This window comes from Nylanderia fulva, unplaced genomic scaffold (assembly GCF_048542155.1).
Source record: "Nylanderia fulva isolate GAGA-0341 unplaced genomic scaffold, ASM4854215v1 Scaffold34, whole genome shotgun sequence".
NCBI lineage: Eukaryota > Metazoa > Arthropoda > Insecta > Hymenoptera > Formicidae > Nylanderia > Nylanderia fulva.
The window spans coordinates 618723-644375 of record NW_028190411.1 but is presented as its reverse complement, the minus strand read 5'-3'; the positions used below and the strand labels follow the sequence as shown (position 1 = coordinate 644375).

The following is a 25653-nucleotide window of genomic DNA, read 5'->3' as shown; positions in this document are numbered from 1 at the left end:
TTGATTCCAATTACACTTTTGTAATGTATGTACACATTAAGTGCAGTTTTCTAATCTGAAAACTGCACTTTTTTTATTGTTGATTAAAAAATCTGAAATTACTTTGTTATTAATTGATTTTACGTAATTTTAGGAAATTCGGATTTCTTATCTATACGTATGTAAACATGATCTCTTTTATTCTATTTTTGATACTGTTTTATTAGTTTCTGGTACTTTATTCTATTCTTATGTTTATAATTTTTAATCCACGTGAATTAAAAAAAAATTTTTAATTTTATATATGTACTTAAGGCAGCAAAGCGATTTCATCGTCAATTAAGTTTGGATTTCCTGGATTTCTCTAATTTTATTGCCATTCTACGTCACTAAAATGGCACAAACATTAGATGATGCGCTACTTGCTGCTGGCAGAGCTGTGCAATCTGACAGAAATGGCCAATATAAACAAGCCTTGTATTATTATGATATTGCTGTAAAACTTCTTACTAAATTGGAATTGGATGACATGTATGGAGAAAAGATTTCAGATTACCGAGAGAGGATGTCATCAATACAGCATCTTAGTGAGTTGGATGCGATGATGTAGAAATTTGTTGCAAGTGCAAATCATATATATAATAATTTGTGAAATTTTTAGTTCATGAGGAGGAACAAAAGAGTCATAAGCCAGAACCTTTACATCAGTCTGAGTTACAAAGATGTAAATTTCTCATGAACCAAGCATTGGATGCGGATGAGGCAGGTTTAAAAGATATCGCAATAAAGTTATACACTGATGCTGCTGAACTTGGTCTTAGTACAGTAAGTATATTTTTATTAACAACTATTATATAAAAGTATTAACTTAATTCTTATATGATATTTAATGATATATCTCATTGTCAGTCTACATGATATTGCAGAAAACTGTTGATGCAGATGTAAAAGCAAAATTGACAAATCTTGTTAGAGTTGCTGTCGAGCGAGCAGAATCATTAAAAGGAATAAAAGCTACTGAGGATAACAGTATTATGAAAAGTCTTGCTAAACTACCATCTGTACCAGAAACTAATTTTCCAAGTATTGAACAACCAATACAACCCGAACAACCAGTAAATACATCAACTACTCCAGGTAATATAAATATATAAAGACAAAAAGAGAGCTACATAAGAAAAACGTTATCTATCTATTTTTAAATAAATTTTAGTAAGAAATGCTAAACCTTCGCTTCATCGGGGAAGCAGTGCTCATCTGAAAGTAACTGGTGGTAATACCAATTATACTGAAGAGGAGAAAAGAGTATTGCTTTACAGCTCTCACATAAATGATCATGAGTTTGTACCATTTATGAATATTGATCTTGCTGAAAAATTTCAATATCATATTCCATTTACTGACAAGGATGGATTATTAGAACTAGCACCAAAGCAAAAGCCTGATTTTGCTGGTTTTCGTCGACCAGAAGAATTATATTCTGATCCTAAAATGGTCATCGGTCATCATGTTGACTACTTCAGCATAAAACAGACAGTTAGTTTTAAACTTAAAAGTATTGCAGAAATTTTTTTTTTTTTTTTTTTTTTTTTTTTTAGTATGTAGCATGTTGACATTTAATTGTTTGCATTTTAGGTAGTTTCTGACTGTTCTTTTGTTGCTTCGCTTGCTGTGAGTGCTCAATATGAAAAAAAGTTTGGGAGAAGACTTATAACATCCATTATTTATCCCAAGAATAAACAGAAGGAGCCTATATATAACCCATTTGGTAATTATTTATAGTTTATTAATTTTAATTGATTTGTAGGATGATAAAACATAAGTATTATTAATAGTGTACATGGTCTATTATGCTTAAGATGCTTACATTAAATTACATGGAGAAGATACATTTGGTACAAACACTTACACATATCCCTCTTATGATTTTGTTTATAATTTATTTTTCATACAAACACAAATTTTAAATTTTGATAATAATAATAGTATATTTTTTTTCAATTAAATTTGCAATTAAAATATTCTTTTAAAAAGCACATTTATTGTTCATACGAGAATTTGTTCTGTGCATAATTAAATAAAAAAAAATGCATGTATTTCAATAGATTTATATAGTATATTTTAGAAATGATAAACACATGTAATATTAGGAAAATACATGGTGAAACTACACATCAATGGCATTCCACGTAAAGTAATAATAGATGATCTTCTGCCTGTAAGCCGATACAACCAATTACTCTGTTCCTACTCTAGCAATCGTGGAGAACTATGGATTTCATTGCTCGAAAAGGCTTATATGAAAGTAATGGGTGGTTATGATTTTCCTGGATCAAACAGTGTAAGTTTCCTTACATTCAGTTACTAATTTGTTCTATAATTATTATTATTATTTTAATATAATTACATTTGTTTTTGTATAGAATATAGATTTACATGCCTTAACTGGCTGGATACCCGAAAGATGGGCGATAAGACCAAATGAAGCAGATTTTAATAAGGATAATCTCTTTGATACTTTATTATTACGACTTCATAAAGGAGATGTACTAGTCACTGTAGCCACAGGAGAGTTATCGGATTTGGATGCAGATCGTACGGGCCTTGTACCGAGTCATGCATATGCCGTTCTTGACGTGAAAAAGATTAATGTAAGCAAAAAAACTATTTAGTTAATATCTGTTTTAAACATATCTTCCAGTACACAATACAAATAACAATCTGCTTTTCTAAATAGATTTGTCTTATAGATTTGTAAATTTAGTAAATTTAGAAAAATTAAGTATTTAATTTAAATGGTATTATTACATGTAGGGAGAAAGATTATTACAATTAAAAAATCCATGGTCCCATTTGCGATGGAGGGGCAATTATTCGGAACTCGATATAAAACATTGGACTTCAGCTTTGAAGGAAGCTTTGAACTACGATCCAGAATCTGCTTCGGAATTTGATAATGGTGTTTTTTGGATTGATTATGATAGTATATGTCGATTCTTTGATGTATTTTATTTAAACTGGAATCCAGGACTCTTTAATTATACTTATTGCATACATCAGTAAGTCACTTTTTTGGTATCTGTATTATGTATTATGTAGTCGTAGTTACTCTCTTTTTATCACAGCAGTAACATGTGTTCAGAGAATAATTCTATTTTATTACAGAATGTGGAAAGCTGGTATTGGACCTGTAAAGGACGCATATAATATTGGTGATAATCCACAATTTTCATTAGAAGTACTTAGCAAAGGATCTGGTGCTATTTGGATACTTCTTACAAGGCATATTACAGATATAGCAGATTTCCGGCAAAATCAGGAATATATCACAGTTTTAATTTATCGTCATGACGGAAAAAGAGTGTATTATCCATGTAAGCATACATTTGATTTTTTTTTCTTTTCAATTTTATATTATTAGCTAGTAATGATAGTTATATGATAAAAATTATCTAGATGATCCACCGCCATATATTGAGGGTGTGAAAATAAATAGCCCGCATTATTTGTGTAAAATCAAACTTGGAGAGCAAAGTGACACAAAATATACTTTGGTCATATCTCAGTATGAGAAAACGAATACAATCTATTATACACTTCGTGCATATGGAACATGTCGATTCATATTGCAAAAAATACCTCAATTGTTTAAATATGAAAAAGAGGTATACCTTTCTTTTTAAGACATTTTTCTAAAATTATATTTTCTTTCTCTAACTAAATTTCTAAATAGATTAATATTTTATATGTACATATTAATATAATCTGTGACAGGTAACAGGTCAATGGAAGGGTATTACAGCAGGAGGATGTGGCAATCATCCGACATACACGAATAATCCACGATATCAAATAATACTCGAAAGTGCTAATAATAATAATTATTTATTAATTATTTTGAAAGGACCTAAACAGTATCAAATAGGCTTTGACATTAATACCGTTGTATTAAATGATGTAAATGCAACGACTGCATTTCAAACTAAAACTTCTGGAGCATTTAGGTTTGTACTTTAATATTTTGCATACATCTCTATAAAAAATATTTTTCGTGTTTATATATTTTTGAATAAGAATTTGTGATTTATCTTTATTCCTATTTACAGATCCGGATTTGTATATTTGGAACTGCAAGATGTACCAGCAGGAACATATCATATTATTCCCTCAACATACATACCTGGTCAGGAAGGACCATTCTTTTTAATTTCTAAGTCATCTTGTAATTTACAGCTTCAACTTCTTTAGCAAATTAAATAAATTGTTGAACTATAACTTTATATTGCATCTATTTCTATTCTTATTTTATCTAAACATTTTTTATTTACTGTATGTATATATACATACACACAAATACACATACATATATATATGTATGTATATATATAAATATTAAATTTCTAATTACGATTAATTATTTTGTAATTGTAAAATAAATAACTCAGGAAAGAAAAATTGTAGGAAAATTGTTTTGCAACAATTTTATTTTATATTCCAAAAGTATAAACGAGACTAGACATCTATAATAATATTACCATCAAGATTTGTAAGGCTAATTATATTTCTGCATTTGTTTATATGCCATTAATACTTTTTAGAAGCGAAATTATACAGCACGTAATTTAGATATTTTATATTTAACATGATTGCGCTTATATATGGGGAGACTATGTACAAGGCACTACAGTCTAAAACTTTGACTGATATAAATGTATTTAAAATAATAAATTTTAATAAACTTTATTTATTACTTGTTTTTAATCGACACGCACAATATACTGAGCAAGTTTTGGAAAAATAGTTCAATGTATAATATTGTTATTGCAATTATAAAGACATTGATATATAACACATATATTCAATTAAAGATACTTTCATTTGCATACATGTAAAAAATAGTTGTGTTGTGCATTTCATATTTGCAAGACAAGTGCACAATTATTTCAAGTTAAATAACAAGAAAATTTATAACTTTTGACATTTGTATCAAATTCATTTTATATATGTAATATACATAATCATTTTATTTTTTTTTTACCTACTATCATCAGAAATTTGTTTTTGTGTGCTCATATTTTTTGCATCTTTTTATTGAATTATCTTTTTTTACTTTGATGTATTCATAAATGTAACTACTTAATTTGTTATCTGCATAAAATTTTGATTTTGTTATATAATGTGTAATATATGTATAATAAATTATAGAGATTTTGTGTGTGCATGCGCACACATACACATGTTGCAAAATGTAAATCAGGAAAAATATAATTTACTTATGCACACTAATATTGTTTTCTAATATGTACATGCTTTATAATATATATGTATTAATAGCATATTTAATTTTTTCCTTCTTTCTTATATAATGTCATTCTTACTAATTTTAATTTATCTTGCCAAATTATAAACTTATTATATATCGACATAAAGATAGATTTATATATACATATATATACATACATACATACATACATACATATATATATATATATATATATATATATATATATATAATTCATTTTTTTTATTCTTTCATGCATTATCAAAAGAATATAAATCCATTTTAATTAGTAGAAAATTTTGCAAATAATGGTAAGAAAAAATGGCTATATCTTTCTTTTTATGTAGATAATTTAAAATTAGTTAAAGAGAAACTTCTATTCTCTTAACCGTGCATGAAAGATTACAGATCGGTAGCCTTTCAATAATGTTTGTATAGTACCAGTTTTTTGTATTATTATAAAAATAGATTGAAACGATGTGTATATATAATACATGATGAGATATTATATATTGTTAAAAAATTCAGCAAATATTTTAACAGAAAAGAGTTCGTATGACATTCGTGAAGTCAATTAGGAAGCTAAAATTTCATATAGAGATATGTTAGTACATTTATCTGGTTAAATGTGTGAAAAATAAATAATCTATGGAACATCTATTAGAAGATAATACAATTGTTTAAAACATTTAATAATGAGAACAGGTTTGTAATCTTAATAATATCTAATAATTATTAGCTAAGTAAAGTTGACTTTAATATTTAGAATACTAATAAAAATATAAATGCTACAGATCTTAATATTTATATATATGATAAATATATGCTCAGTATATTTAAATTTTATAATTTAATGCATTATAATGTATATTGATTAAGTGTGTGTATTTTATGAGAAAAAGTTGGGACTCTAAGTATAAAATAAAATTTAAATATTAAGTATATGTTTATCATAAATATAAATATGTCTTTTTTTAAAACGGCCAACAGAGCCAAAGCACGAAAAGTTAATTATTCGGAACTGTATCTCTTGGTTTGAGATCACTAAGTTCCATATATAAATTAATCTCGAAACTTACATATGAAGAAATAGGCGCGAAAAATATAGGTCCGAAAAGTCGCTGAAGCGGGAATCGAACTCTTTCACTTTCCGGGCGACTGCTCTTACCAACTAATTCATATGTAAGTTTCGAGATTAATTTATATATGAAACTTAGTGATCTCAAACCAAGAGATACAGTTCCGAATAATTAATTTTTTGTGCTTTGGCTCTGTTGGCCGATTTAAAAAAAACATCATATTTATATTCTTAATATTGAGAGCCGATAAAAATATTTCTTTCTGATTTTATCATAAATATTATAATATTCAAATCAGATGTAGCATTTATATATCATTAGTATTCTAAATATTGGAATTAACTTTACTTAGTTAATACTATTACAGTATCTCAGAAAGAACAGTTACACATATCTTAAATATGCATATTTTGAAAAAAAATGTGAAATGTGAATAAAAACTTTTTTCGTCAAATATTACATTTCCATAGCATTTAAATTGTTTAGCTGTGTGTTTTATCTCATAAAATAAAAGAGGACTAAAACATACTTTTATGGTTCTACACAGTTTTTTGATTCATTTTAATACAACCATATTATTTTATGTAAACAAGATAGCTATATTAGTTTGTCTTAAGCTGCCAATATTGAAGATTGTACTTCATCTTGTGCCTTTTTTAAATAGTTTCTGTATGATTAATTCTTTAGGATGGAGTTTTGCATTGTATTAGACAAATCGCCCAATTTTTACCACATCAATTGTTTAATGATAATGATTCCTTGATGAATTTAACGCATAACACGAATTTGATACGAGTTGTCGCATTTTTTATTTTCACTATTTTTATAATTAAGTTTATCGAATTTATACATTATATTAAAAAAATTATTTTCAAATTCAAGTTTACCATTCTGACAGTTGATGTGATAATAGCTAAATCCGTAATATCTAGTATATATTAAAATTTATTTAATTTGTATATATTTTGTTTAGATTGCGTGCAATACTTTATTTTATATTTTATCATATCTATATAAACTTCTCATCAATTATTTTCGTAATTGTACTTCTTGAATTTGAGGTGTATATATATTAATTTATGCATTAATATTATTTTTTGTAGATATCACTGGTCTTTTCAACATATTGAATGTCAAAAAAAATTTTAATTTTTATATGTTTATAAATACATGTTGCTCATAAAAAAAATAAAAATCGATTTTTAATTTATCTAATGTAAGAAAGTTTATGTAAAAATATATGCTGCTTTACAGGTATTTCCATAATATAATATAATAATTCTTGTTATGTTCACTAATAAAACATACATGCACAAAACTTCCATTTAAGAATTGGTATGTAAAAATTAATTTAACTGATTCGTTATATATATATATATATATATATATATATATATATATATATATATTTACAGCATTTAAAATTGCATTGAAATTATGTTGTAGTTTATAATTTTTGTTATATAACTAAATCTAATTATTTTACTTTGATAATGATATAACTTAGTACATTGCCTTTTTTCACGATTTCCACATACATCGCATTACATGCAGAAAAAAAATTTATTTAAAATTATTATAAAATATTAATATATACTTAAAAAAAATATGATCACATTTTGTATGATACAACGTTTGGTGTGAAGAAATGGATTAATCACACATACATATTAGAATACTAAATCAAAATTGCGCATGATAGAATTATAAAGAAATAGCAATTTTGAGTATAACATTGAGAATTGGACGTCAGTGTTATGTATAAATGAGATATATACTTTACACACACACACACACACACATACACACACAATGTGTGAATGTTTGTTTACTAGTTCATTTTATACTATATTAAATATATTATGTGTTTATTGTCAAAGTATAAAATTACCTTCTAACATGACATGATGCTTGATGCAAGATGTAAGAGAAGAAATGGCTATAATTATAATACGCTGCCCATTTTAAATTCTTATTTTCACCTACTGAACTCTGGAAGTGGTTTAGCTATCCCTTCACTATAGGCTTTATGGACTGCTTCACACACAAATCTATATTGACTCTGAAAAGATATCACACACATATATTCAAATATTTTTATTTGAATAAATGCAAAATTAATATTATTTAAATAGATATCAATATTGTACGATAATAAGCAACATAAACAAGATCATCAACTTACAGCATTCTGTATCATCATTGCTCTCTGATCTCTCATAGAGCGTACAATATCTAACGGATATACCGGTTGATTAGCTTCAATTAGACACAGCGCAGTTTCCATTAAAACTAATACACCAGTTCGTCCTATTCCAGCAGAACAATGTACAACCGCAGGTTCGACTATTCCAGTACGAGCTGCTCTAACTCTCTCTGTAAACGTAGTAAATTGTCGCCAATCATTCGGCACTCCATGGTCAGGCCAGCTACAATACTGCATATGCGTTATATCTCTTTCTTCTCCAGTCTGCAAAAATATATCAGAATGTATTAATATACATATTTTATAAGTCTATTTACATATGTAAATAACTATATTATTATATGTATATTAATATTATTAATTGATGTACTAAAATATATATATATATATATATATATATATATATTTCTTTATATATATATATAAAGAAATACAACTAGTTGTGCGCAATAATAGGAAACTTTACTCACATTAACATCACGAAGTATAAATTCTCTAAAAATAAATGTATCTTCGATATTTTCTGCAGTTGACGTAAGTGTGAGATTCCTTAATGTGAGCGTCTCGTTATATGCCGGCCAATATTGGTGACATTTTGCACGACCACGTTCAACTAGTGTTGTCAGCATAACGACAAGCGTGCTACCGGCTTCTAAAACCATTTGCCAAAAGTCGGCAACGGTGGAAGACAGGGGACCTTGCGTAGCGATATATCTATTAATAATGCCTGAACCTGGTATTTCCATATTCACATAATTGGCATTAATGTAATCTCCATTTGCAGATCCCATTAGGATCACTCGAGTAACATCATCTAGAAAGACACAAGTATCGTGTTATTATTATTACGTACTGACTTGCGATATTCTGAGATATTATCGTTTTGCTGCTTCTCTCGTAAGTGGATTTTTTAAGCAACTTGACAATATAAATATCCAATTTGTTAAAAATAAAATAAAATTTTTGTTTATTTACATGGTGATATATCTCGATAGCGATTTTTCGACTGGTTTTCCGGTTTCTTTGATTCAAGTGACGTGAGTTCTGGATTTTTTCTGTACAATTGTTCGTATTGAGCGATAAGAGCACCACTCGCCAGACCATCCGCAAGCAATAACATAGATTGTGCCAGTGCATCAGATCCAATGGTTGCATGAGGTGCATCAGGCACATACCTTGCAATTTATTACATTATATAGATTAGATTTAGCGTGAATTATGTTTGATTTCAAAGTATAATTTAAGATTTTATACCTATAAGGCGGTTCTTCTTCAGAAGTTTCGTCGGTACCAGCTAATGCATTGTACAGAGCGTTCGGTCTGACAGTTAAGGTAAGTTCGCCGGATCCGCGATCGCGTGACTGTCGTATTAAGTTCACCACGCGTTCGTGCAATAAACCGCTCACGTCAATTCCGTTGATGTAAACAACCTGCGTAGAAAATCATGTTTTATGATTAATAAAGAGATATTACGCAGATATACTTATGACAATCTAATAGGGATAGAATATAATAAAAAAATAAATAAATAAAATAAAATAAAATAAAAACATTTTTTTATTTACATGGTGATATATCTCGATAGCAATTTTTCGACTGATTTTCCGGTTTCTTTGATTCAAGTGACGTGAGTTCTGGATTTTTTCTGTACAATTGTATTGAGCGATATGCTAATATATATTTAATATATCTCCAAATTACTAATAATTTGAGATATATTAAATAAATACGTACCTGATCTCCCTCATTCAGTTTTGGATAACAACGATCAGCGGGTGTATTTGGAGCTACTCGTGATACCAAAATCGGCATATCCAAATCTAATCCTCCTTTTACATTGAAACCAAAACGACCTTGTTCGTCTGGCGTTAAAGATATTGTTACTAAACCATCTTCTAATATCTAAAATAATAATAAATTTAGATTGTATAAAAATTAGTATATAATTGTTTTTAATTATCATTGTCTGTTGTATTTTCATAAAATATATTTACTTGTGGAGCTGGCGAACTAGTAGGTTCACTATAATCTGGCAGATCATAAATATTTCTTTCAGCAGTTGTATCGTCATCCGCATAACTGAATACTCGAGATCCTAATGCTGGAGAAAATGCTCCACCTTGCGTGTAGCTTCCTGTTATTTCTTCCCTCAAAGATAAAAAACCACCTTCACTATAAGAGAAGATAAATGAAACTAATTGTAAGGATACTAAAAAAGATTATATATGTACACATTATGCAGATTAATTGCATATTATTCTTACTATTGATATAATTTTATGAGAATGACATGTTATACAATTTATAATGTAAAAAATTATATTGTATGTTTTCCAGAACGATTGTCCCTTCTTCCATCTATAGATTTTGTAAATTTAATTTACAAAGTTTTATTGTTTATTTGATCTTCCATCTGTTAATTAATTATGTAGAGTTAAAAAAGTGACAATAGTTCTGGAATATGCTTATATAATTGTAACTCTCTCTATTGTATGTACTAACTCGTCACTTTGATTTCCTTCACCCCAAGCTTGACGAGGTTCCCGAGCACCGAGGGATTGAACCTTATTGTCATAAGATCGCGATGATCTTCCAGGAGGTATTGTCAGTTTTCCTTTATCGTCGGTAATAGCTGCCGTTGTAATAGCATGAGCTATTTTCTTGCTAGGTGATCTAAATGTTAAATCTCTATGAAAAAAAGATTATCTGCAGATAAAAATGTACACAGAGAATTTTCTCTTAAAATTTATCCTAAAAATCATGGTAGTCGTGAGACAATATAGTATTGGAAAATTTTATGAGTTTCTCTTAATATTTATCACAATAAAAAATATTCTGTTAAAATAAGATATAAAATATGTTTCATTTTACTAAAATATATAGTAAAATTTCAATAATTTTAAAATATATTAAAAATTATGTTAAAAATTCTTGATTGTTTAAATGTGTTTTAAATAGAATATATATACCAATAAAGTGATAAACATATAAAATATTTTATATAAATTTTACAATGCAGCATAATATTTTCAATCCGGTTTCATGATGGTAATCGCTCATGATAATTTTAACATGTAACATGGTAATTTTTGACTTATTATCAAATATAATAATTTGTAGTGAGTTTTGCAGTAAATAATAATGAAAACTTTTCTCTGTGCAGAATTAATTTTTTATATTATTATTAATTGATAGAATTATACCGTATAAATGTCCTTTCCACTCGTGCTCTGTGCTTTCCATCTTCAACTGTTTGAAATTCTGTACGTCCTGAATATGTAAATCTGCTACTCAAAGTGAGGGGAAACCGTTTTGGTCGCATTTTTGGACTGTGAAGCCTAAAGAAGGTATGATGTTCGACGCAAGCTTTCCACAGATTTTTAGAACTACGATAAGTTTGCATGTTGAAACCCAATAATGTATCATAATTTTCAGACTGCAACACAAAATTATTAATTTATATCTTCAAAAATTCACAAAAAAAAGCACATATACATATATTACAAATAATAATTATACCCACCTGTTCTCGTCGAAGTTGTATAAAAAATTGTTTTCTTTTAAAAGAAATTTTAACTATTTTTGACCATGAAAACACATTGATTTTTATGCCATTTTGAAACACAACGAGACCAATTGATGTAACACCTAATTGTATTTCCTTATTTGTTGAATCCTATAAAATAAATAAAATATCTGTATATATATTGCGCGCTTCTTTTACAAAAATTTTTTTTATCTAATAGGCATTATATGTACCCTGGCTTTATGTAACTCTACTCCATACATATCTAAACGCTTTGCATGATCTAAGAAGTTAAATTCTGCATCAGCCGGCAATTGTCCCCTATAAATAAAAAAAGCGTACATTTTACTGCTACTAAAATAAACAAAATTTACAAGAATATATTAAGTTATAAATATATTAAGAATTATAAAGTGTACGAACTTGTGTAACTTATGTAACTCTGATATCTTTTTCTCCATTTCTTCTGTTTGTCCAGGTATTAATTGCAATTGTGAAAGATAGCCTGGCCCATGTTCCTCTGGATGATAATCTCCTAATTCCGCTATAAGTGCATCAAATAAAGACTCAATATATTAATTTGCTCTATTAATGATTGTATTTCAAAATAATATATAATTATTATATTATTTCTAATATGCTCTTACATTGAACTGTATAACTTGCAATTAAACAAGCTGTACTGGTTGGCAATTGAAGTTTTCCTTGAAGAATATCTCTTCTTATTTGTAAATAGAATTGATATCTGGTATATTCTTCTTGTAATTTACTAGGATCGGATACATAAAACTTTACTGCAAAAAAGAAATGTCCACCTGAAACAAATAAATGTATGTATATTTTGTTATATATCAGTTGTATAAAAGATGCGAGAAATATAAATATACTACAAAGTATAAAAATATATTCAGTTTCCATATTATTTGAAGATATTTCGTTTTAAAAAATACGATCTTTACCCTTACTTCTTATCTGCTTTTTCACCGGTTTAGAGGGATCCAGCCATCTCTAAAAATTTTTAAGCATTAAAAATTAATATATTACATGAATAATAATGGGCCTAAAAATAGATGCAAAAATATTATGCCTTTAAAATAAATTTTTCTAAATTAAATAATATTGAAAGAAATAGAATAATTAATTTTTTATTATATACAATTGTAATTTTTAAAATGTTACCATTGTATCAGATGTAGGGATAGTTGTATTAACTCCATTTTCAGAGTATTGTAAGCCAAAATAATCTTTTTCAATGAGTTCTAAATGTTGAAATACCAAGTCCAATAGAATTTGTCCTTTTGCTCGTTTCTGTAAAAACATATACACATTTATTATTATACTCAAATATGACTTCATCATTATCGCTCATAAATCTATAAGAAAAATATTATATTTACATCTAATTGAAATGTATGCTGTGTATCATCAAGAAAGGTAACGATAGCTGATAAAGATTTTAATCTGCGATTCTTTGCTAGTTCAGCACCACGAACGTGGTAGCTCCCACTGGAGCCACTCAACGCTCTGCGTGATACACTTTCAATCATCTCAAATAAATGAAGGCGTGTCAACCACCTTCTCGACACCACCTCTCTGCTATGCTGACCACCTGTTGAGAATTAAATAGATTAGACACTGAATCAACCATGCTAATAAGACATTTAAGCACATAATTTAATATGAACAACAAATTTAATATGATTTAGTCATGTTTTATAAATATAAAGGATGAAACTTGAATCATGATTATCCAGATAAACTCAAAAATAATATAAAAATTATAATATATTAATACAATTGGAATTAATAATAATTAAAATAATTAATTTAAAATAGATAAAATATACAACATATAGTATAGTTTAATAGATACATGCACACACATACACAAAAATATAAACATTTTAACAATATACTTTAAATATGTAAGTATATTGCTGTTTTATTAAACTTGTTCATTGTTAAGAATAAAAATATGTCTAATTATTACATATTTTTACTTCCTATTCATATTATTTACAAAAAAAGAAAGGAAATAAAAATCTATATTAAAATAAGTACTGTTATACAAAAAGTCTGTTTTTAGCTGCACCTTTGAAAATGTTTTACATCTTTCTCTTTTTTATTTCTCCTTCTATACAAATTTGAATTATATATGTATGTCCTTAAATGTGAGAAAGTGCAACTGAAAAGAAGACTCCCTTGCAAATGAAAGCACAAGTTTATGTTACTTAAATACACTTCAAACTAAAAATAGATAGAATAATATAATTACATTCCACAGTTGTCATCAAAAACAACTTTATCAAGATTTTTAGGTCAATAATTCAACATGAGTTACATAATCAAATTACCATCTACTGTGTGCCAGAATAATGTAGAACAGGAATATTCTGAAAATAGTTTATAACACGTGAGAGAAGAAGATTACGACTGACTTTAAGCCACATAAGTAACATACTGTTTTTTTTCTTTTTTCAGGAGCAACACATTAATGAGACATATATTACAAAAAAATTATATAATTAACACAACAAATGATCATATCACAGAAGAATATACTATCAGCATGCAAGAGATAATCACATTCATAGATTCCCAGACACATAAAAAAATCGTAATGAGATACACGATTGAATTCGAAATACGATGAGTTATTGATAAATTGAATTACACTCACATTCATGATACAGGAGCCGCGCGTTTTTCCTGCAGCAACTGCTGTAAAGGATCCTGTGGCAGGATTCGACAGACTATTTCAAGTACACACACGACTCGGCGAGTCGTTTTCTCCTCAGAACAGATCCGGACTCTCGGATGAAGTAGGTGCTCGAGCTTCTTCTCATAATTGTGCAAAAAGATTTAAGCGTAGTCCTCACTCAAAGTGGATACGTATCTCATCTTGAGACAACATTTCCCTCCTCTGCATCTAACGAAATAGCAGCAACACTCTCTTTCGATGATACGCGCCAACGATTTCTAATCTCTCTCTTTCTCTCTCTCTCTCTCTCTCACTTTCTTCTTCGAGGACGAGAAGCTCCGATTCTCTCGCGCTTCCCGATATGGAATACAATAAGGCAACGTCGAATTAATAATCTGACCCGGACACAAGCAGCGACGTTCAATCAATCCCCGGGGATAAAAGCAATTCCGCAATTTCGCGAGTAGGCTTACAAAAATATACGCGATCTATTCGGATGCAGCATATGTATGTACGCGTGCACACACATGCACGCACACACACACACACACATGCGCGCGCGTCCGCGCGTAGATAAGATGGAAATTAAACGATGCGCTCGAAACGGCCGTGTTTTGCGAGTTTTATTACGGAACGAGAGCCCCAATCGGCTCTCAACATCCCGATTATTCGAGGGAGATGCCTAGACTGGTAGAAAACGCGGTTGTACACGTTATATATATATATGTGTGCGTGTAGTTGTTTTGTATTCGCGAGCGCATTTTTATATATATATATATATATATATATATATATATATCTATACCTGATTTACGTATAGCGTGTGCAGATGTGTGTGTGCATGTGTCACTCAGGTTCTGTAAAAAAAAAAAAAAAAAATGTGTTCCAAAATTTACCGTCAGTATATTGGAAAATCCAATTTGACAGCCGGTGGATTTCAGAACACATTTGAGAATGCTCGACTACGATTGGTCGATTTGCGATCATTATTTTCCAGTCGAGCGCGCGTATAGATATTCATGGTTCATGACAGATCTTGTTTAATACTATATTCCTCTATTCTGAATGTTTCCTTATTCTCAACATTCTTTCTAAGAAAATATCAAATATCTATAGAGAAATATTTAAAATAGAATGATATTCAAAATAAAAAAATATAATAAAATAATTAAGGCCCTCCGCACAACAGGAAAAATATTAAATATTAAATATTAAATATTAAACAGGAGAAAGAGAAAAGATCTTTTCCATCTTTCATTTCTGTAATATTCAATATTTAATATTTTACTTATTGCGCGCAGGGCCTTAATTGCATCATAAAAACGATAAAATCGACGTTCAAATATTCGTACACCGGCGAGTGCCTACGAAAAAAAAAAAAAAGAAGCATGCTTGTTCACATCACATCGTGAACAAGCATGCGCGGCAAAACGACGCGTAGATTCATCTCTTCCGTTTCCCTTGGTTCCGGAAGGGCGAGAATTTTAATGGCCGCCGCGCGAGTCACGTGTCCCTCGCGCCAACCAATCGGCGTCGCGTATCCAGAAGAAGAGCTGCGCGGGACGCTTTTACCGCGTCCTGCGACCTGCGAGTGCGAGGGCCCCATAATTCGCGAGGCAGGCATCGTCGCGGTGCGTGTTCGATGTGTTTTGCGGCTTTGGTTATATATGTAAATCTCCGTACAAATCCCGCCATCTCCCGCAGCTGTGGTCGCGCGGCTAGTTAATGTCGACGGGGACGATCAACAAAAACTGAGGCTACCTGTGGCTATCGTCTCCGCCGTATATCTACGCGTCAACACACAGAAATCATGGCAAACGTGTCGCTTGACAAAGATATGTTTTTTCGGCGCATGAAGCGTCTTTACGCCGCGTGGAAGGTAAGCGTTGCCGCGTATGTGTTGTATGCGCGCGGGAGATGCACGTGTTTTCACGCGGTGTTCCCCGGGTCCTCCCGGCGAGCGGAGTTTCTCCGTACTTATTTCCAAATCTTTTGCTCTCGATAGGATGGCGAAGTCGGCACGGATGACAGTTTCGGGAAAATGGATTGTCTCGTTTCCGCTGTCGGCTCCGACGAAGACATCGTTTACAGCAAGTCCATAGCGTTGCAAGTATGTATATTTCGCGGAGACGGAGTATTTCAAATTCTAACTGTAGATCTTATATTCATTTCATACACACAAGTCAGAAATCTGTCAATTATATGTACACCGATATTCTGATTTTTGGAAGAATATTTGTTCTGCTTTTATCCAATATATTCAGATCATAGACAAGATATATTGTACAATTGTATAAAAAGTAAGTGATGAATAAACTCTTGGACATGTTTATAATCGAGATAAATTGTATTTTTCATCAAATAGGAAATAAGTAATTTAATTGTATAAATTTTTTCAGACATGGCTGCTCAGCTACGAACTTACGGATACGATAATGATTTTGACGGAGGAGTCTATTAATTTCTTGGCCAGCAAGAAGAAAATTGAATTTTTAAGGAAAGTGGAAAATCAGAAAACTGAAGATACAGAAGTACCAGCTGTAAAGTTATTTGTTAGGGACAGAGTATGTATATTGCACAATTTATATAAAAGATTTTATTACCAACATTGTCAGCTTGATGCTAGCAATATTTGAATTAAAGAGCGATGAAGATAAAGCAAACTTTGGAAAACTCATTGAAGTGATGAAACAAAGCAAAAAGGGCAAAACTTTGGGAGTATTTTTGAAGGAGAATTATCCTGGTGCTTTTATGGATGCCTGGAGAGCTGCTTTAAAAAATGAATCTTTTGATACAGTAAGCAAAATATAATATTTGCCAGATAAAAAGATGATACATTATAAATATATATAACTTTAAAATTTAGGTTGATGTAAGTGCTGCGGCTGCTTATGTTATGTGTCCAAAAGAAGACAGCGAAATACTTACTATAAAGAAAGCATGTCTTGTATCAGTAGATGTTTTCACAAAGTATCTGAAAGATCAGATAATGGAGATTATAGATTCTGACAAGGTACATTTTTTCATTCGATGCATGTGAGAGTATAACTAAATTTACAAAATAAGGAAGAATATAGAAAAATATTTGTCTATTTCAGAAAGTTAAACATTCAAAATTGGCAGAAGGTGTAGATACAGCCATCACAAATAAGAAATATGTAAGTGGAGTAGATATTACACAAGTTGATATGTGTTACCCTGCCATTATACAAAGTGGTGGAAATTATTCACTCAAGTTCAGTGCTGTTAGTGACAAAAATACTACTCTTCACTTTGGTGTTATTGTTTGTTCATTGGGAGCACGTTATAAGTCCTATTGTTCAAATATAGTAAGAACTTTGTTGGTTAATCCCACAAAGACAATTGAGGTATGTGAAAGACGAAAATTATTTAATAATAATACATGTGTTTTTATATTATAAAAATTTTTATAGAACCAATTTATAGAAATTCTTTGTTATAATTTATAATAAATTTTTTTTACAGGAAAATTATAATTTTTTGCTACAACTTGAAGAAGAGATCTTAAAAAAGTTAGTTGCAGGAACAAAAATAAGTGAAGTATACGAGGCTGGTATTAAATTTGTAAAAGATGAGAAATCAGAAATGATAAATCATTTGACCAAGAATTTTGGATTTGCTATGGGAATTGAATTTAAAGAAAGTTCTTTGCTCTTGTGTCCAAAGACTAATGCAGTAGCTAAGAAGGGCATGGTTTTCAATGTTAATGTTGGTCTTGCAAATCTTATCAATTCAGATGCGACAGATAAAGAGGGGAAAACATACGCCCTTTTCATAGGCGATACAGTTATGGTGAACGAAGGGCAACCTGCTACTAATTTGACTCCATCAAAAAAGAAAGTGAAAAATATAGGTATATACGTGAAAGATGACGAAGATGAGGAGGAAGAGGGAAGTGGAAAAGAAAACGAGCCAAAGCCAGAGATCCTCGGACGTGGAAAAAGAACGGCTGTCATAGAATCTAAATTGAGAACGGAACATAGCTCGGAAGAGAAGAGGAAGCAACATCAGAAAGAATTAGCTCAACAGTTGAATGAAATCGCTAAGGCTCGATTGGCTCAACAATCTGGCGGTAAAGAACAGGAAAAAATACGAAAATCCACAGTGTCTTACAAAAGTTTGAACCATATGCCACGTGAACCAGAGGTCAAGGAGTTAAAATTATACGTGGATAAGAAGTATGAGACTGTGATTTTACCTATTTCTGGTATTCCAGTACCCTTCCACATATCGACAATTAAGAACATTTCACAGTCGGTAGAGGGAGATTATACGTACCTTAGAATAAACTTTTTTCACCCTGGTGCAACGATGGGACGAAACGAAGGTGGATCTTATCCTCAGCCCGATGCGACGTTTGTTAAAGAAGTAACATATCGAAGCACAAATACCAAAGAGCCCGGTGAGATCTCTGCACCGTCGTCAAATTTAAATACAGCCTTTAGACTAATTAAAGAGGTTCAGAAGAAGTTTAAAAATCGAGAAGCGGAAGAAAGAGAGAAGGAAGATCTCGTCAAACAAGATACTTTAATATTGTCACAGAATAAAGGCAATCCAAAGTTGAAAGATCTGTACATTCGACCAAATATTGTTACAAAGAGAATGACGGGTGGTTTAGAAGCGCACACAAATGGATTCCGATATACTTCGGTCCGCGGTGATAAAGTGGACATTCTTTATAATAACATTAAGAACGCCTTCTTCCAACCATGTGATGGTGAAATGATTATATTGCTTCATTTTCATTTAAAGGTATGTATGAAAAATTAATAAAAGAAATGTTTTTTAATTTATAAAAATTTTATTGTCTGTATAACTATATTATAAATGTTTATTATATTTTCAGCATGCTATTATGTTCGGTAAAAAGAAACATGTAGATGTACAGTTTTACACTGAAGTTGGAGAAATTACTACAGATTTAGGTAAACATCAACATATGCACGATCGCGACGATCTTGCTGCTGAACAGTCGGAACGAGAATTGAGACATAAATTAAAAACTGCTTTTAGAAGTTTCTGTGAAAAAGTATGCATTTTATTATATATTGATATTGTATATATATTATATATATATATAATTTATAAATTATTAGGTTTACATTTAATTATACTAATGTATTGTATCTATGTGTTTTTAAAGGTTGAAGGAATGACAAAGCAAGAGATTGAATTTGATACTCCATTTCGGGACTTGGGCTTTCCTGGTGCACCATATAGGAGCACTGTCTTGCTTCAACCAACTAGTGGATGTTTGGTTAATCTCACAGAATGGGTAATGCATATAAATTGTGATGAAACAAAATCATTTTAAAACAAAGCAAATTATACATTATATGTTACATTGAATTTCAGCCTCCCTTTGTCATTACATTGGAAGATGTTGAATTAGTTCATTTTGAAAGGGTACAATTCCATTTGAAGAACTTTGACATGATTTTTGTCTTCAAAGATTATCACAGAAAGGTAGCGATGGTAAATGCCATTCCTATGAATATGCTCGATCATGTTAAGGAATGGTTGAAGTAAGTAATACTATATTATTTAAGAGTTAATTTTCAATATTAAAAGTTATAGCATATACATATGATATATTATTATAATTATTACATTTATCTTGCTTCTTTTAGCTCATGTGATATTCGATATTCGGAAGGCGTTCAGTCTTTGAATTGGACCAAGATTATGAAGACTATAACAGATGATCCTGAAGGATTCTTTGATAGTGGAGGATGGACTTTCTTAGACCCTGAAAGTGATGCAGAAAATGAAGAAGTTGAAGATGAAGAAGAAGAAGAAGATGATGCATATGAGGTTCGAGATATTTTATAGGTTTTCTAAAAACTCAAGAACAATAAATATATTTTAATTGTGATTAATCTGTTTGCAGCCATCCGATATAGAAAGTGAGGAAGAATCTGATGATGATAGTGAATATTCTGAAGCTTCCGAAGACAGTGACAGTGAAGGTATTACTATTCCTAAATTATATTAATTGTTTTTTTTATTATTTAATTTATTCTATTTTTTGTTTGGTGTATTTTTTAGAGGAAGAATTAGGCAGCTCTGAAGAATCGGGTAAAGATTGGTCAGATTTAGAACGAGAAGCTGCTGAAGAGGATAAAGAAAGAGGAGAGGATCGTTACCGTGATGATTATAGCGCCAGCAAAAAGAAAAAATCAAATCGAAGACAATCTCCATCTCCTTCAAAAGACAGGTATTATTATGTATATACAGAGTGTTGAAAAAAAGGGTGAAATATTTTAAAGGGATTTAGTATGCCCAAAAAGAAAATAAGTCGAAAAGTTAAGTATTAAAGGTCTATTTACACATATCCGTGACGTATCAGTATCGTATCCGTTCAGTGATTTTCTGTATTCAGATCGGAATACGGTACTGTGCCGAATATGTGTGAACACATTCATCTAAAAGCAAAGAAATGATATTTATTTCATTCATACTGACGGAAAATCACGGAACTGAATGGGTCTGATACGTCATGGATATGTGTAAATAAACCTTAAGTTTTTATAAATGTGGATTCGCAAATAAATTGTTTTTGAGATATTTTTTATATACTTTTTTATTTATTTTAAATTTTTATTTTTATTATGTTAACTTTTATTTTTTTTATTATTTTATTCATTGTGAATATAGATAAATTAAATTAAATTATAGATAAGTTATGAGATATGGCAAATACCTAAAAAATGACTTATTTGCGGATCCATGTTTATTAAGATTTTTTAAGCATACTTATTTTTGAGGCATACTAAATCTCCTTAAAATATTTTACCTTTTTTCCAACATTCTGTATATTTGATATTTTAGTCGATTTTATCTATTAAACATTGTAAATATATTTTTTTTTGTTTGTAAGGCGGAATAATTCTAAGCACAAGAGTTCCTCGAGTTCAAAGAGCAAAAGTTCGTCCAGCAGTAAGGATAAACGATCACCGGACAAACATAGGTAAATATGATTTATTGTACATTAAAAATAATATATCCCTAATGTAAAGTTCAAGTTTCCATTTTATGAAATGGTATTGAGTTTTGTGCTTCGATAATTTAAAGAACGGATCGATCACGGAGTGGGGGCTCACACAAGAAGGGGTCTCCTTCCAAATCATCCAAACACAGGTGATTACCGTTAAGTTTGATTTTTTTAATGTCACTATAATTTAAAAATTTGTTTGTTTAGCCCCAAGAAAAATGACAAGCATGATAAGCGCGATAAAAGTAAGTCGTCACATTCTTCGTCCAGTAAGAAACGCCCCCGTGATGACAGTTCGGAAAGAAACAATAGGTCATCTAAGAAATCTAGGTAAGTAATTATTAGTACATTCATTATAAATATTTATATACTCCTTTTTAATTACTAAATATTTATAGAAAGTAAATACAAAGGATCTGCGCACTGAAAGGGAAGCACACAGAAAATCACAACAAATACCATGCTGATTCTAAGTAAAGCTTTCTTACTTAAGATGTAGAAATTAGCTGATCCATAAAAATAGTACATTTTCTTGCATTGAGCGATCAGGAGCGAATTAATTATTTTCTTTTTTCGAATTCTTAAATATTTAATTTTTCGTATATATTTCATTTAATTTAATATGCAATGAATTCATACATATATTTTAACAGTGATAAATACATACATTAACACGCATCTTGCAACTATATTTCAAGTGTACATAAGAATAAAATTATAAAAATTAATTCTAAAAATTTTAAATCTATTGAAATGCCTATACATTGCATTTCAGTCTTATTTAGCATTTCTTGAAAAAATATACTAAAAAGAATTTTGTTTTATAACTTTTGTGTTTTCGGTAATGTAGTTTCTAAGCTTAAGTATATATGTATATCTCATTCCATTTCTCATTCAGTAATGTAAGGATCGCGTTATAAAAAAATACATGTTTTAATAAGTTTTCAACAACACGTATATAATGTATAAAGATAATAGATGAACGGAATAAATTCAAAGTACCTCCTTTTTCCAAAAGGCATTATCTGAAAAGTTTACCTATGATCTATATATTTTATATTTTCAAATCAATGAAAAATATTCAAATTTCGTATCTGTATTGGTAAGACACATGATGTAACATAAATATGGCAGCATCACAGCACAAGCATTTCTAATTCGTAGATTGTGAACTATAAGAAAATAATGATAGAAATATGCAAGACAATGTACTAACAACAAATGCGATTCATCATACATGTGAGTCCCAATAGAGAACTTTTCTTGGCACTTACTAAAAATTTGAAGTTTCTTTGCATAATATTTTAAAGCATTTTTCTTTTTATTGGATTTATAGTTTTTTAATCCGTGAAAACATTACAAAATACTCCAGTTTTTTTAAAGAAAATGTTTTATTTAACTGTTCTTATCTTCTTTGATTATTCAGAGATAATGGAAATACATTCGCAGTTTCCCTTGTCGTGCATATGTATGCTGAAAAAACAAAGGGCTTATTAATTTGAAAAAAAAAAAAAAAAATGAATTGAATGTTGTCCAAAACTCATTTTGCCTAGTTCTCAGAGATTTGTACACTTAACGAATTAAAATCGCTTTTAAGTTATTTATCATTAATGTACAAATGTCATTTGTGGTTTTTATATATTTCAAAATGTATGTAATGTTAATACATGAAAATGACTGTTTTTATTAAAACGCCCTACTTACTCGCGAAAAAAAATTATTATACAATAATATTATTATATAGATTAACAGGATATATATATATATATATATATATATATATATATATATATATATATATTTGTATGTGTGAGAGATTACAGAGAAAATGAGACAGGAGATACATCATCTCTATAAGGTAACTATATTTTTATTAAACTTTTGTAACACAGTAAGGTGATCCAGCTGTATATTGTTATAATGTTATATAACGTTACATTGTTATATAACGACTTCTCTGATAGATTTACCTCATTTACACGCACGAACGGCTGTATAAATGAAAGAAAGTGAAAGTGAAAAAAAATATATAAATATAGATCAAGACTTTTCGTTCAGTATGGATATGTATTATAAGAGACAATAAAATTAGCAGAGAACAGAAAAATGAAAAATGATCTCGTAATCTCGTCGTGCCTTGATTAAATACAAATTTCCGTGACACGTGTAGTAAACGGCAGAACAGAAGAGTTGTTCAGTAACATGATGAATAGAAGAAGTGAAAGTATGCTTCTTTAACGAGCACTGCAACTTTCTCTACGATATACATCGCTAGTGTGTAGCTATACATAATTCAAACTAAGTAATCTTTACAAGAATGTGTTTATTTTAGTGAAGACATAAAATACTGCGCATTTCCATATATGTCAATTTCAATGCAAAATATAATTTCGAGGCTATTAATACAGTAATGAAATTGTTAAGAGCAAGTACGCAAATCATATTTTGCTATAAAATACATTTTAGCATTTTATATTTTTCTACGCACACATTGTTAATACATTATCAATAAGCTGTTCTTTATTCATGAATTCACATAATCGTAAGTAGGTGATGCGCACAAACTCTTAAGAGTTGTTTTCCTCATATATTTATTTACGAAAAGTAAAAGGCCTTACATATCGAAAAAAAATTTTACGAGATACAAAAGCAAGGTACAAAAACGGGATTGTACATTTATAAATATTTCTACAAGTACAAAGGATAGGAGACAGAGTATGATTATTTTTTTACACGACGACGATGATGATGACGATGATTGTACGAATCTAATTTCGCCCTATTTGATCAATCTGGGTCTGAAGATTGTTCACCACTTCGGGTGGCACATGTTCGCCCAAGATCTCGAAGAGATTGATTCTCTGATCGCCGGGGATCGATTCGTAAGCGGCCAATTCGATGCCTTCTTGGACCTTCTGTATAGTCGCGTCTTTAGGAATGAGATAGGTATTCTGAGCCTGTCGTATCGCTTCATTGCTGAATATTTGCCCGTCTTTCTGCGGATATGCTAAGATCACGTCCGCCAGAAATAACACGGCTAATATTGTTATGTAAAACTTCATCTGAAAATAAGCAAGAAAAATATGTCATTAAAAAGAATATCTCAAAAATTAAAGTTTACATATTTAAATTTTAAAATATTTAAATAACCACGGGCAGTAAAAACTTCGGTTCGAATTTACATATACATGTAACAATCGAAAGATTTCGTAATCTTCTATCACGTAAGATCCATAATTATTGTGTTACCCAGATTTTTTTTTTTTTTTTTTTTTTTTTTACGCAGCGATTGCACGAGATGTCTTGGGAATATCGTTTAAATATAAGATTATCACGTAAATATAAGGTAATGGATGTTGACTGAAACAAGAGTTGTTGGTATCAAAAGTGAAGATGCTGAGTGATGGTCCGATCTCTCCTTAATAGTCGAGGTCATGGAATTGGAACAATGTTTAAGGAAAACTTTGTCACGTCTTAATACGCAATAAGGAGCGTAAACAAAAAAACTTTGAATGATAAAAAATCGATGACAAAAGTAACATTTTATTTAGAAAATATCAAATTTGAAATTAATATTTCTGATTAGCAAATGATACAAAAATTTGCAATTTGTTAATCATGCTTTAGAGTGTATAAACATCTTGCGCAGAAATGATTAGGCCAGAAAAAAATATATATATGAGAATGAATTTAATTAAGTAGATATGCATGAATTTTGTTGAAAAATAAGATTCATTTTTCTGGGCAAGATTTTTTCTGCCACGTGATACTTACGTTGAGAGCGGTGCTTCACAATCGGTTATTCCAGAATGAAACTGAGCGCGCGGCAACGGAGGTTGCTTTTATACCGCAGATGCAAGGTAGAA

General features: G+C 29.9%; 4 protein-coding genes across 10 annotated transcripts; 2 read left to right on the top strand and 2 right to left on the bottom strand.

The window, feature by feature from the left end:
- Positions 1-56: 56 nt before the first annotated feature.
- LOC114937497 (calpain-7) lies at positions 57-4722 on the top strand. 3 transcript variants are annotated; one of them, XM_029310978.2, is made up of 13 exons: positions 57-157; positions 299-566; positions 641-804; positions 906-1116; positions 1193-1515; positions 1615-1747; positions 2130-2320; positions 2403-2630; positions 2794-3038; positions 3145-3353; positions 3436-3644; positions 3754-3983; positions 4086-4722. In XM_029310978.2, the coding sequence occupies exons 2-13, from the start codon at positions 374-376 to the stop codon at positions 4225-4227; spliced, it is 2478 nt and encodes an 825-aa protein (XP_029166811.1). In that variant the 5' UTR covers positions 57-157; positions 299-373; the 3' UTR covers positions 4228-4722. The 3 variants fall into 3 exon arrangements, with proteins under 3 accessions (XP_029166811.1, XP_029166810.1, XP_029166812.1); XM_029310977.2 differs by having other exon boundaries at positions 295-566; XM_029310979.2 differs by lacking the exons at positions 57-157; positions 299-566 and having other exon boundaries at positions 743-804; positions 889-1116.
- A 1522-nt stretch (positions 4723-6244) lies between these two features.
- Ptpmeg (protein tyrosine phosphatase Meg) lies at positions 6245-15474 on the bottom strand. 4 transcript variants are annotated; one of them, XM_029310973.2, is made up of 18 exons: positions 14752-15474; positions 14347-14464; positions 13469-13680; positions 13251-13379; positions 13031-13079; positions 12719-12886; positions 12495-12615; positions 12305-12392; positions 12069-12221; positions 11749-11981; positions 11048-11233; positions 10540-10717; positions 10280-10447; positions 9800-9975; positions 9521-9720; positions 9016-9359; positions 8525-8809; positions 6245-8401 (listed from the first exon to the last, which is right to left on the bottom strand). In XM_029310973.2, exons 2-18 carry the CDS (start codon positions 14360-14362, stop codon positions 8318-8320), a joined length of 2790 nt encoding a protein of 929 aa, XP_029166806.1. In that variant the 5' UTR covers positions 14363-14464; positions 14752-15474; the 3' UTR covers positions 6245-8317. The 4 variants fall into 4 exon arrangements, with proteins under 4 accessions (XP_029166806.1, XP_029166807.1, XP_085341192.1 ...); XM_029310974.2 differs by having other exon boundaries at positions 11048-11218; XM_085485066.1 differs by having other exon boundaries at positions 13037-13079.
- An 867-nt stretch (positions 15475-16341) lies between these two features.
- Positions 16342-22822, top strand: dre4 (SPT16 homolog, facilitates chromatin remodeling subunit dre4). 2 transcript variants are annotated; one of them, XM_085485097.1, is made up of 17 exons: positions 16342-16651; positions 16778-16882; positions 17172-17336; positions 17416-17568; positions 17639-17785; positions 17871-18140; positions 18259-19545; positions 19640-19822; positions 19937-20068; positions 20149-20318; positions 20424-20607; positions 20684-20762; positions 20842-21010; positions 21674-21763; positions 21868-21933; positions 21995-22117; positions 22186-22822. In XM_085485097.1, exons 1-17 carry the CDS (start codon positions 16583-16585, stop codon positions 22190-22192), a joined length of 3399 nt encoding a protein of 1132 aa, XP_085341223.1. In that variant the 5' UTR covers positions 16342-16582; the 3' UTR covers positions 22193-22822. The 2 variants fall into 2 exon arrangements, with proteins under 2 accessions (XP_085341223.1, XP_085341224.1); XM_085485098.1 differs by lacking the exon at positions 22186-22822 and having other exon boundaries at positions 21995-22121.
- An 815-nt stretch (positions 22823-23637) lies between these two features.
- On the bottom strand, positions 23638-25645 carry LOC114932174 (uncharacterized). Its single transcript, XM_029304346.2, has 2 exons — positions 25562-25645; positions 23638-24849 (listed from the first exon to the last, which is right to left on the bottom strand). The coding sequence occupies exon 2, from the start codon at positions 24847-24849 to the stop codon at positions 24556-24558; it is 294 nt and encodes a 97-aa protein (XP_029160179.1). The 5' UTR covers positions 25562-25645; the 3' UTR covers positions 23638-24555.
- Positions 25646-25653: the final 8 nt, after the last annotated feature.

What these genes read in the sequence shown, in the direction of transcription:
- LOC114937497 (XM_029310978.2), top strand. Translation starts at nt 374, where the DNA reads ATGGCACAAACATTAGATGATGCGCTACTTGCTGCTGGCAGAGCTGTG. An exon ending in AAATACATCAACTACTCCAG is followed by an intron (nt 1,117 to 1,192) that starts GTAATATAAATA and finishes AATAAATTTTAG; the next exon opens with TAAGAAATGCTAAACCTTCG. An exon ending in TATACTTATTGCATACATCA is followed by an intron (nt 3,039 to 3,144) that starts GTAAGTCACTTT and finishes ATTTTATTACAG; the next exon opens with AATGTGGAAAGCTGGTATTG.
- LOC114932174 (XM_029304346.2), bottom strand. Translation starts at nt 24,849, where the DNA reads ATGAAGTTTTACATAACAATATTAGCCGTGTTATTTCTGGCGGACGTG.
- Ptpmeg (XM_029310973.2), bottom strand. An exon ending in GAGTTACATAAGTTACACAA is followed by an intron (nt 12,393 to 12,494) that starts GTTCGTACACTT and finishes TTTTATTTATAG; the next exon opens with GGGACAATTGCCGGCTGATG. An exon ending in GAAGGAAATCAAAGTGACGA is followed by an intron (nt 10,718 to 11,047) that starts GTTAGTACATAC and finishes CTTCTCTTATAG; the next exon opens with TGAAGGTGGTTTTTTATCTT.
- dre4 (XM_085485097.1), top strand. Translation starts at nt 16,583, where the DNA reads ATGGCAAACGTGTCGCTTGACAAAGATATGTTTTTTCGGCGCATGAAG. An exon ending in TGCTTCATTTTCATTTAAAG is followed by an intron (nt 19,546 to 19,639) that starts GTATGTATGAAA and finishes TTATATTTTCAG; the next exon opens with CATGCTATTATGTTCGGTAA. An exon ending in CATGTTAAGGAATGGTTGAA is followed by an intron (nt 20,319 to 20,423) that starts GTAAGTAATACT and finishes TGCTTCTTTTAG; the next exon opens with CTCATGTGATATTCGATATT.